The following is a 13,204-nucleotide window of genomic DNA, read 5'->3' on the forward strand; positions in this document are numbered from 1 at the left end:
CCAATAGCGCCTTTTTTTGTTGTTGCGCCCTTTGAGACAATACGTAATTGGAAACATCTGTTTATTGTTCCTTAAATTGAATGAGTAAGTAAATAAGCTTTTATAGCAATTTCTAGAGGTTCAGAGGGAGTTCAAAAAGGAGCTAACACTTGCGCCCCCACAATCTTCTTTGCCGTTGTCGTGTCTTTTTATGTGAGAGGATCAACTTTATTGAGACACCATGATGATGTGATCATCTTCCATCAGTAGACGTTGGGTGGAGTCAGGGTCCCACGAATGAAAATTTTTCCTCCAAATTTCACAATCAACTTAACTTTGTAGAAGATTGCTGCCTGCATCGACGTGTCCTCAACTTCTACCATTTTTCCTTGCGTTCGATTTTTCTTGGTATTCTCGTTTTTAGTAACACCCAGCAATTCTTATGTGCTTATACATATAGGGCTTCACCTTCTATCTCCACGCCTTGGCATAAGCGGAGGAGAAGTATTTAGAACGATGTAGTGAAATCCTTTTTCTGGATTAACTGCGTGGCACGTTGATAAGCATCCAATTTGCTACTTTGCTTGAAGCCAAATTAGGTAGGTAGGTAGGTATCAGTGGCCGTTGCTAGGACTTTTGATGCCAAAAACTCCTAATACCATCACTGGTGTGATAAAAACAAGGAGGCAGATTCCAGCTGGAGCCACCCCGTACTATCCATAAAAGGTAAGTAGGAAAGGAGCCTTGCACCCAGTAGCTAGAGATTTCTTTGAGACGCTCAAAGAATGGTTTAGCTGGCTCTAACTACAGCTGGCTAATCGTAATCCGCTTAGAATCCAATAGAAAACCTGGAAGATCGTATGTGTATCCGAGGGAACTCCCGCATTGACTCTAAAGACCATCTTTAATCCATCGGTGAAGAATACTGTCATAGCCCTGCAGCAAATCGTTGTTTTTCTGCTCTGCTCTGGTTGGAAAATCCACATGGTAAAGTTCGGCTTGCATGTGGCGTAGTTCTTGGGGAATGCTGAAATTTTCCAAGGAACTTCATCTTGGATGCTACTATGGCCGTAAGGCTTCGCTGTCCTACATTCGGAGCCACATAGTCTGATAGCACTGCACGCTACAACGGATGTTCGGTAATCAGATACGAGCGACCGGTCATCTGAGAATCTCGCCGTAAGGGATGAATTTGAGCGTTACAGCCTGCCAGGTATCGCTGATTTTAGCGATGAACAAACCAAGAAAGTTGCTGGTGCCGCTAGTGAAATTGCCATCTGCCAGTGTCACATGTAAGTGAATTCTGATCACGTCGGCTCGCTGTGGTTGCTTACTTGTTTAGAGAGGTTGCCTAGCGTCCGAGCCCTTGCACACTTTGCTTCGCTAGTGTTTTTGTTCGACCTCGTCTTGAGATCGACTGCGTTTGAGAACGGCGGAATTCTCCTTCTGTTCGTCTCCCAAGCGGTTACTGTTATTTTCTTTTACCAATGAGGTCTGTTTCATTCCTTTTGTCGGTAGTACCGGCCTCCTTATTCTTCGTAATCTTGGTGAGAATATGTATGCCCTTTTAGTATTGGCTCTTGAGCACGACTTCAATGGACGCTTTTTAGCCGGTTCCCGGTGACCTGCATTATTGCCAGCCTTTACTTTTGAGGAGACCCCCGACGTGGACCGTTTAGAGTTAGAAGCACTACGGCTGGTACACGCTACATCCAGCTCGACACCAGTGGATTCCAAACTGGAATGCGGTTGTTTCAGCCCATCGGTGCTGCGGTTGGTACTGAATGTACTGCCCCCAACGGTTACTATATCCTGGCTTGATTCAAGCGATTTGGACTCCGATGATGCACCTGACACCACCGGCTCTTCTTTGATCGTCTCTTTTTTGCGTTTTTTTTTATTGAGTCCATGTCTTAGTCCCACGGGTAATCTGGAAAGAATATTCACCCTGGCTAGCTGCAAGTGCCCAAAGTATTCAGAGTTCGCATACTAAAGATCAAGTTCCCTATTGGCCATACACCCTTCAACGTATGCTATTCTACCTTGACTTGGGGTTCTCTTAGCACCTTCTACAGAGGACGGAGGATGATCTTTGAGCTTTTGGTTCGGCTCATCCCCCGCCAGATTCGCCTGCCTCTAACATATGACCAGCAGACAGACAATCAGATCCTTGCCAGTTGGATGAGTCTACACATACTCCTGGCTCGACCGAAGACGAATATTATTAACAATCAAAATAGATAGGAAGACAAAAACGTTTGGCTTCAAATTAAAATAACCATCGAATCTCAAAGAATCCGAAAATATAGAAAGCAGATTCGTAATGGGAGGCTATAATATTCCTCTTATGGTCAAAGTGGAGTTAAAATCAAGAAAGGGTAACATTTAAACCCCTCAGTCTACGATGCAGTCTTTCCATATGAATAATTTCCAATTCTTAATACCGAATTTTCATCTTTTCTTTTAGGTACCAGTTCAACGAGTTACCAAATACCCACTCCTCCTGGCACGTCTCTACAAAGTAACACCTCCACATTTAGAAAGTCGACCACTTCTGAAGCAGGCCCAGGAAAAAATTGAATTACACCTGAATCATATGAATCAGGAAGCAAAGGACGTGCCTACGAAATTGTGGCGTCGAATTTCGTCATCGAGTCCGAATCGACGTTCGTCCTGTGAAATCGATATGATCAACATCAAATTACGGAAAATGGCAATAGACGTCCTGGAGTGGAACCACGATGAGGTTCGATTCGCCATGGAAGGCAAGCTTTTGTATACTCAGCCAACGGATAGCAATTGGAAAAGAGCTCGAACGATTAAATTGACGCACATCAATGCACTGCTCGTTACAAATGGAAAGGTAATTACTCGGATAGTTGTGTCATATGCATATGTGGCAGCAAACATTCGTAAGTTTCAGTACGGGACAGGACGACTGGCCGGAAATATCGGACATTGCAGGCACAGTTAGTTCCGAATAAATTTCCTTAGTTCATTTCATTTGTTCTTTTCTATGGTAATCAATTTGTGAGTAATTAATCCGGTTGGATAACGCCAATGAAAATAGTTCCAATTTTGCGTGAAAATCGGAGTTTTTTTCCAGCTCGGAAAAACAATATCGTATTCGAATTCAAATTCGTCCTTTTCAAACGTTCAATATTGTGCATATAACATAATGTTTCCCTCGGAAAATGTATTTTCAACTGTACTTCAAAACTCCATTATCTTTTCTCTTCCATAACACTAAACTCATCCTTGAATTTCCGCAGCCAAGTGCCACCTATAAACCGGATAAGGCTATAGCTGATCAATTAAGTTTTCCAAAGCATACTGGCATCCGGGAAGCGGCTCTTTTGATGGTAAAAGAAAAATGCGGACGATATACGTTAATTAGAGAGCCACTGTATCTAGACCGGTGTATCGTTTGCACAGAGGCAGATTGGGACGACTACTTTGAGGTGCATGAAATCTCATCAAAGGATACGTTCATTTTCAAGGTTTGTACTGATTTGTTGGTAATAGTTCTAACGTAGGGATACCATTTTCATAGACTTTAATCGAAAAGTATCTCTTTTATGAAGTAGGACTTTTCTTTTGGAAATCGCTTCTGTACTTTTAGATTTAACAATATATCGTGGATTGAGAAGCAAAGGGAAGAAAATAAATTCTTTTTAGTAAAAAAGTTTTTTTTTATTTGTTAGTTTGTTGAGTTTTGCTTAAGATTTATCTAGAAATCTAGTCGAAAAGTATGTAATTAACTATTCAAAACTGTGGACGTAAAACCAGAAATGGTGATAATTTTGAATTTATTCACTTTTGTTTTTCATAAGCTACATATGTTTTATAATTGCTATTGTATTTTGTAAACTTAGGGTAGATTTAGATCTATTATTATCCTCCAAACGATTCATTTCGTGCGCACTGAGCATTACATTGAAAATTGATCTAGTATCGATTTGGAGAACAAGGACCCTTTTGGTTCTTTGGTGAGCCATTAATGAAGAACAAATTGGAAACCTTTTCGAAGTTAAAATCTACCAAATTCATATTTTGTGTCCTTCGCGTCTTTTTCTTAGTTGCATCATGGATTTGGCTCCTCTTTTATTCGCTTCTAGTCTAAAATGTCTGGCTTCGAACTGCCGACAGTAAAATGCTTGATATCAGGAGTCGATTGTGATCTTCAAATATTAGTTGAAAGAGAAGGAAATGCATTATTTTTATTTATTTTGTGTCTTTATTTAATAACGTTGCAACCATTTGTTTGGCCTTATTCCATTTTTCCGGTGTCGAACTGAGAGCTATTTTTTACAATATTTATTTGAAGTCATTTTCACACTCCGAAGGGTATTTGACATGGAGAAGAAAAGCTGGTAATCACTAGACACCTGATACAGACTGTAAGATAGTAATATAAGAACCTCCCAACCAAGCCCTCCAAACTTCTGGTGGATCTCCATGGTCATGTGAGGCTTGGCGTTCCTGTACTAATATACGAAGTCTTTTCCATTGAGTTAGTACTGGCCGCTTATAGTCAATTATTTCTTTCAGTCGATCCAATTTCTGACAATAAATATCAGAATTCAGCGCTTTGTCATTGGGCAGCGGCTCATAATAGATAACGCTCTTGCAATATTACCAAACACACTGCAAAACCATCTTTGCTGTCAATCTTTGTTTGGTCACCACTTAGGATGTTTCAACGTCTTTCGTCTATGATCTGTTCCAATTAAGGTTTTCGTGTATAGTCTATTTGATGTCGTTAGTCACTATCCACTTCAAAATTGGTTTTTATCAAGGATTCGCGGTTTGTGTGGTACATCTTTTTAAGGTTTTGTGTAAACTGTGTGGGAACTGTGAACGCTCACGCATGTAGTGAGTTTTACATCCTTTTACGACGAATTTAAGGGGGGGTCCCCATACATGCAAAAGGGGGGTGTAAATTCTTCCAATTTTTCCATCAAATATAGTCATGTGGGGTATCAAATAAAAGGTCTCAGTTAGTACTTTTCGAAGCCGGTCTTAGTTTTGACTTTTGTTGAAAAGGTGGGGAGTGCGGGGGGTTGAAAGTGGTCATTTTTTAACGAACTCATTCTCAGAAACTACCCAACAGGAAAAATCTGGAAAAAGTCAGGGGGCTGCCACTGTATGGTGCCTAGGCTCCGAAATACTCTCCATACCGATACCTATTCAAATAAAGTTAATAATAGTACATTATTATAATTTTTAGTAATTGACAGGAAAACCCCCTTAAGTCCATCCTAAAATCACAAAATTTTTCAGCAATGTAGACTACAGCATAGAGCATGATCTTGTCAAATTTGGTGAAAATCTCACTATTACTAACAAAGTTATACTAGGCCAAAACTGTCGCTCTTCTGCAAATTCAAGACTATGAATGTCAATATCACTTGAAAGTGGCTATTTTCACGTAATATATGTATATTTTACGTGCTACATGCTAATGGGACAAATGCACACTCAAATAGCTTCATAAAAGAAATACACAAAACCTTTCATACCTGAAGCGTCTAGCTTCCGGTTTCCCGACTTGTTTCATATTATCTTAACTCTTCAGACGCTGCCAGATCCTTTCCTTGCAAAGCAGCATGATCAAAAGCTGCTACAGATCCTATTTCTATTCCTATTCAAAAGTTCGACATGGATATCAATAATTTTGAGTGAAGCATCGGCAGTTCAGACTTAAGCTGGTTTAAGTCTAAACGAAAGCTTGTTTGTTTGAAAATTGAATAGTCCCGAGCGCCAATCCACTTGATAGCAGACCGCACTAATTTCGAGGAGCAACTTCTACGTTTTATTGAATGTACTATTCTTTATTGGTTAAATATCCACTTTTTTATAAAAATAATTGATGATTTCATCGTTAGGCAGAGGCCCTGCTCCTTGAATCAGCAAACACACAAAAAATTTAGTTAAGCTTAGAATAATTAACGGCTGAACTCATGGCTTCTTCTTCGATATGATTCATACCCATGTCGAGTTTTTGAATCAATATATTTGGAGCAAACAGCACTTGTAGCTGCGTTCGGCTAGGCTCCTTTGCCGAGGATAGTTGAGTTAGTGCCTGAAGAGTTGCCTCTATCCTCATGGCGTCAATAATTTTTCGGAATTTACCCAAAAGGGGGGCTCTAGTGGTGAATATGCAGTTCGAAGTTCATTATGTGTCAACCCTTTATCCATTGTTCTTTTCCTTCCTCTTCCTTTCTTTCCTTTTTTGAAAATCATTATAGATTTGGCTCATACAGGTCATTCAAAGTAGGTTTTGTGTGTGTCAGTTTCCTTATCGGTAGCATAATTACATCCTTCTTCAAAGCAAGCTTCTTTCTATTCGTCCTTGACAGCCCTTTACCGTTTCATCAGCTGTCTGATCTTTCTTATAAAATTTCCTATGCCGCTTTCATTTGTGCAGTATTTTCCGCCGGTAAGTCTCGTTAAGGAGCATAAGTAGCCCCGAGGCATACAAGTCGGCTTAATACCTAATACTGATGGTGTTAAATTTTTTAGTTCGCGCGTTTCCTTAATTTATGTAGGTTTGACCATTAGGTGATGTTTGCGGTTATTTATGGATGATAGGGCGTGGAATGGATATGAAGATGATGACTAATTCTCTACCTACTCTGAAGTAGATATGATGCTGACCGTCCCCATTTGTGCTTTTATGGAGGTTGAACCCACCTGGGCATCACTTCCCGACCTAGCTTTGTATTGAAATCAACGAATATACAATACAAGGTTTTTTATTGCATTTTATTTGGGTTGTATATTGGGTGCATTAGTCACTTAGAGAACTCTATCTATCTCCCCAAATGAATCATGGGGCCGGTGTATATTTTGTGGTACTGAATAAACTTATAGCAGATGCCAAAATAGATTCGAGTATTTGTGATCCTTTCACTTCCTGCTGCTTTTTGAAGGTCGGTATAGCATCGCTTATTACATCATTTCCTAGTTCAAACTTTGGGTAAGATGCTTGTGTCTAAAACGCTTACTCTGTTTGCATAACTAGTAAATCATGGATTCTACTACCTAAGTCCTTTAAAGTGAGAAAAAATCCTTTTTCTTTCCCCTTTCTCCTCCTTAAGATAAACGACCTTCCTCGAAATCAATTGGGGGTCATATTCTTCAAGCTAGACGCAGTGATGTCGAGGTTGTGGGAACCACAGGCATACTATAATATCGTAATCCGATCAGTCGTGGCTTTTCGATCCCTGGTCACGACATTCGAATTTTCGAGTTATACCATAAAGTTCCCTGTGCGTGGTCGAGCACCGACCCAAGCTTGACTAGCACAGATTTATACAAGCAACTATCTTTGGCAAAGCTTAGTAGTGTTATACTTATCTGGTGGCGTTGTGCAATAAAATTTCGCTAATTTTGTCAGATTCTCGGATAGATCAACACCGTCAATCCTGATGTGTACATCGTGCATCTCCGGTTGCCAAGTCATTAGAAGACATTCATCAATTTTCTAATGCTTCAACCTCTACTAGCAAAAACATAAACGAATTAATATCCTTCACTCTTTAAGCAAAGTTCTAAAAAAAATATATTCATTTTTAATCTAATAAAATTTTTAGCCTAATAAAATAATCTAATAAAATAATGCTGTCACCGGTCTGATAACAACAAAATCTTATTTTTTTCAAAATTCAGATGACTTGGGTAAGAAGAAATCCATAGTGCGTGTTCGTTAAAAAAATTGAAAATTTTCCAACATAGAGCGAAACTAGTAAATTATCTGAAGGGACAAGTTAAGGGGAGTATGGGTGTTGAAGCAACTACCGTCAATCTAACTTTTGCAATTTTCCTCTGAATGAGATCCACAGTGTGGGACCTGGCTTTGTCATTGCCTCTATTCATCTAGGATGGAGGTTTTTTTTTACTTCAACGCTGCCTGATGACGCTCCAATTGGGCACAATTTATTCTCACTGTTAAGAATGTCGAATGTCGTTGCATTCTTGGTGGGATACACACAATAAGACCGTATGGGGTGGAACTCTGCTCTTTCTATCAATAGGGTATTATGTTCTTCTTGCACCCAATCAGATGTCAAACGCAATTCTTCATCCTATCTTCCTTATTGCTCAAGCATAACTACTAGAAATGGGCAGGTGATGTACGTAATATTACAAAGCGATATCACTTTAAATTATGATATTGCCATCAGCGAGCGCGATATAAACATTACAACATCGCCGCATTACGAAGCGTCACCTCATTACCAAGCATCATCCCATCACCTAGCATCATTGCATCACCAAGCATCATGCCATTACCTAGCATCATCCCATCACCAAGCAGCAGAACATTAAGTAGCATCATCCCATTACAAAAGTGATGTTATAATATGGCATCAACTAACATTAGTGCTCTTCGTAGTACATGTCGTGGCGGTAGTTGCCGATGCCGACGCCAAGTATCGGGCTCGATTTGGTCCTGCTTTCGTTTGGCTCCTGGCTGGTTTTGGACTAGCATCGGGCTGATTTTTAGACTGGTTTTGGGCTGGCTTTGGGCTTGTTTTAGGTTGGCTTGTGGTTAGCTTTTGCACTAGTTTCGGACTGGCTTTGAAAGATGATAGCCTGATAGCCTGATGGTCACTGTGCGTATATTCCTCGCTCACCTGCCATTGGAGATCCTTAGGTAATGTATCGCTAACAAACGTAAGGTCTATCACCTCCGAAAAGTATTGAAGCCACCAGTATTTGCCAGAACGACATTCAAATGTGAAAATATTATACTTCGAGCAATATGCGGCCTCTAGCATTTGTTTCGCGACTAGCCCAATCTTCGGCCCAAGCGTTAAAATCGCCAGCTATTATTATTGGGTTGTGGCAGCTTGCTTCGGAAGCTAATTTTTCCACCATCAGTACGAATTCATCTAGCGTGAGGCTCGGGGCAGCGTAGCAGCTGAATATGTGAATGCCACTTACCTTAGCTCGTGTGAATCCGTCTTCTGGCCTATTGCTCGTATTTTGGATCGCTCGGTTTCCGCAAGTCCAGATTGTCGCTTTGCCGCTTCTGTCTGATACAAAGACACTACTGTGAAAGCCTTTGTAATATTTGCATATAACGGGAACATCAATATCATTTTCCAGCACGCTTTGTGAGAGCAGTTCCGGAGCTGCCTGACAATGGTTTGAATTTAGCTGTAGGAACTTCATTTACGAAAAACTGAAATCGCCTTTTCAAACGCCGGACATCTGGAACTGCCTGTGATATGGTCGACGTTACCCTCCTGTATTTCTCTGCATAGCAGGCATTTAGGATTCGCGTTGCACTCTTTGGCAATATGCCCTTCTTCTCCACATCTTCGGCACGACTTAGATCTATCGTGCTTGCTTGAACAGTTTCTCGAGATTTGTCCAAATTCCAGGCATTTGAAACACCTCTTTGGCGATATCTGTTCTCGCAATCGACAGCTGACCCAGCCGACGCGCATTTTGCCAACAGGAATAGCCTTTTTTGCTGTTTCGAATGGTGAGGCTATTGTGGTGGTCTGATTACCACCATATGCTTTGCGGAGCCTTATCACATTGGACTCAAGGATCGAATCTAGTCTGAGTTGAGTCTTTAAGGCCTCGCAGATCTCCACTTTTGTGGTGATCTCATCTAGGTCTTTGCATTCAATTCTGGCTAACCTTTACCTCCGCTACTTTGCCCAGTGACAACTCGATCTTCTTATGTAAATGGTGGGATTTACTCTCCCCTGGCCTAAGCTCAAGAAGCAAATCGCCTTTCTGCGTGCGGCTTATACGGTTCATGTGTCCAATAAGAAACTGTCTTTTTTCACTTTCCGTGAGATTTTCACATATGTCAGGTCGCTTGTTGTTTTATAATCAACGCATCGGGGGCGACCTCTTTTGTGGCCTACCTTTTCGCTCTACTTTAGTCCAAGTAGAGTCACTGACGCATATCTCCTGATTGTTTGATAGACTTTTACTGGGAAAGTTTGCTGATTGCACTTTTTGTGTTTTACCCTTCTTGCGCTTTGGAGTCCGCTCTGGGGATTCTCTATTAGTGTTCCTATGTCGGTTGCGGAGCTCTGCTATTTCTTTTTCACGGAGACGATCCATTGCTAAATTATCAGCTCTGGTTCGAGTTCCTATCAGGTGTACTGATTATGAGGACGTTTGTGGTGCTACTTCTGCTGTAGCTTTTTTTTCTTAGAACCGATGCTGCATCATTGGAAGAACAACCCGAGATGTACAGTCTACCTTAATCCAGATCGAGCAGCGGGCGCGAGATCTTCGGCTGCACATTAGTGAAGGTAAGACGCAGTATATGGTGCCAACTTCAGCGCCAAAATCGAAAGAACGAACAACATCGAATCGCACTCGTCGAATGAAAAAATGAAGATAGGAGAATACAACTTTGAGACCGTTGAAAATTTCTCCTATCTAGGGTCTAAAATAACAATCGATAACAGCTATGACGATGAAATCCGCGCACGGTTGTTGGCACCAGAGCCTATTTCAGCTTACAAGACTTGTTTCGCCCGAAACGTCGGAGCTTTTACTGTACAAGACTATGATCTTGCCAGCCCTCATGTATTCCTAGGAAACTTGGGTTCTTAGCAAAAAGAAACTGCGAAATCTTGGCCGTGTTCGAGAGAAGAATCCTCTGAAGAATTGTTGGCCCACTACATGAGGATGACAATTCCTTAGCCTACATAACGACGAAATCTATGAGCGATACCTGGACCGCCTGGTTGTGGATAAAATCTGGCTCAACAGGTTTTCCGTATGGATGAGGATGATCCAGCCAGCATATCTAAGGTAGAAAAAGAAGACGAGGCAGACCCTGCCTGAGATAGAATGATGGCGTAGGCTAGTGCGAAAGGCAGTTTTTAGGGATATCGGACTTGCGCCCAAAAACCGGGATGTCTGGAGTTCCTTATTAAGGCAGGCCTAGATCGAATACAGGTTGTTGCGCCGTTGATGATGAATACAAGGCGTAGTTTCATAAAACTGATATGATCCTTGGTGGTGACGGAAGGAATTTTGTGTTTTGGGCGGTTGTTCCGTAATTATCCTCTGCTTCCATTTCTAGTTTGAGGTCATGTTCTAATTATTAACTTTTTTGATGTTTTTTATATTCTTCATCTACTCATGGATTGGTTATCTATTTCTCAATATAATTCGTCATGAAAATCATCCCTCTCTGAATTAGAAAAAATGTATGTTATCTATTGCATCCTTTCCTTCTCTCATATCCTTTCATTAATTAAGAGGAAAAACCAAAAGTTCAGCATACACAAATGCTGAGAGGACACAACAACTCTACTCTGTTATGGGAAACTGGTCGTGGCATGGTACAAACAGAGAAGTAAATTTAATTTCCCAGCAGCGACAATACTGCTCGAAAGTCCTCTCAGAAACAGATAACTTTGATAGATTCTAATTGAGGAAGCTGTTTGAAGTCTACCTCCTGGCCACCTTCGAATCAATTCTCCTTTCATTTCTGTAGAAGGCACTTTGTGGATGATGCGTACGGTGAATGCGTTCATCAATGTTGACTCGTAACACGAAAGTATGAATGCGTTTATAATGGAAGGACATGTATCTGATGGAACAGCTTCGTCGGAATTCAAGATTGACAGGAGTTCGGAATTGCATTCTAAGTAAGGCCGTCTTTGACGTAGTGCATTTGATTGCATGAGCCTGAAGAGAGGAGATATTAGGGATTTTGTAGGGATGATACCCTAATATATGGAGAAAGACATATCTGATGAATTTAAGTGGAGGTTTATAGTTCCTGTAATTATTGTAACAACCCTTCCTAGTTTTTTTAGACATTTTTAACCACATTGGACTTTTTGCGTTACTGATTTTATTCTTATTTTCAGGCGGAGGACGGAACTCGCACCAAACAATGGTACACCCAATTACAATACCACTCACAAGGGATGGGTGCCTGGCGAAAGAGGCGTAACGCATTAGCGAATATAATGATAAATGGAATGTTATCAAGGACCTGATTTTTCCCTCTACGGAAACCACGAGACTACAGCATATCGAAGCGAAATAAGATAACGAAAAAATAGCAAACATTGCCAACCTACAATTTATCGGAGTAGTTTAGAATTTTACGGATTGATTGATTGATGAGCTGCCTGAAAATTATACTGTATTAACCCTTTTCAGCTGTTTATTCAATGTATTTACTTTATTGTTAATTATTATTCTGTAAACTTTTTTCTCGGCTTGACTACTTAGTTATTGAGCTTAGGCTCCATTGTGTTTTTTGTGTATTTATTATCAACTAACTTTACAATTAGATGATAACGGAAAATGAAAAAAATTAATCGTAGCATTATTGTTTTAAGTTATGTTTTCTTTTTCTTTTCGTCTAATTTGGTTATATTATTTTAGCTTTGCTGCATTGATTCTGGATGTATTTACTTAATAAAAATGTGAAGATTTTGAAAATTCGAAATTAAATTGTTGCCTTCTTTCTACTGTCTCCTCGTTGTGTTACACCCTTAGGTTGATTCCTAATATATCATTCATATTAAACGTTGTTGTTAAATGTGAAGAACTCGTTGACTTCGAATCCACCCCCGACTAGCAGCTATTTTAATGGAAAGCCCGCACCTACCACATACAGCTAGGAAAATTCTCATCATGAGAGAAATTCAAACCCACTTTGAAATTATCGCCTAAGTCTTCCATAAAATGTAAAAATAAGGTTTGTCAGAAGGAGGGAAGGGGGGGGGGGTACAGGCTAAATCCTGACTAGCAGCCCTTTTTCCTCCAACGACACCAGGAAAGGCGGAGCGTTAAATTTGGAACCAATTGGCTTAATACCAGTATGTGAAATCAGTTCCTTATTGGCTGAACACCATGACAGGAAAGATCCCCGACCGACAACAGAGGCAGGTAATGCAAAAGAAGGCGAAGTTCCTTGAGAATGAAGACATGGACTTTGCTGCACTACCAGGCGTGGTGAACCTAGAAAAAATAGAGACAATGAAATGCAGGGAATCCACTTCCATGGTCTTCGCGGAGTACTGGAATGGTGCGCAGGGAGATACCCAAATCAGCAAGGGAGATAGCAACGACACTGGTCCCCACATAAATACTAGTACGAAAACGCGAAAGAAGAGGACACATGCATAAGCTGCAGCTTTGTTCCTGAGCGCTACTTTGGGAGTTCACTTTAAGGATGCAAAGTGACAGTACAAGAACAGCTTACCGTCCTGAG

General features: G+C 40.6%; 1 protein-coding gene across 1 annotated transcript in view; it reads left to right on the forward strand.

Annotated features, from left to right (window-relative positions):
- LOC119649346 overlaps positions 1–12,427 on the forward strand; it is a 136,173-nt gene extending 123,746 nt beyond the window's left edge. The window contains exons 5-7 of the mRNA XM_038051454.1: positions 2,447–2,842; positions 3,252–3,479; positions 11,847–12,427. Of these exons, the coding sequence (XP_037907382.1) occupies positions 2,447–2,842; positions 3,252–3,479; positions 11,847–11,978 (756 nt within the window). The 3' untranslated portion in view covers positions 11,979–12,427. The remainder of the gene's footprint in view (positions 1–2,446; positions 2,843–3,251; positions 3,480–11,846) is intronic.
- Positions 12,428–13,204: the final 777 nt, after the last annotated feature.

Source organism: Hermetia illucens, chromosome 2, assembly GCF_905115235.1.
Source record: "Hermetia illucens chromosome 2, iHerIll2.2.curated.20191125, whole genome shotgun sequence".
Classification (NCBI taxonomy): Eukaryota; Metazoa; Arthropoda; class Insecta; order Diptera; family Stratiomyidae; genus Hermetia; species Hermetia illucens.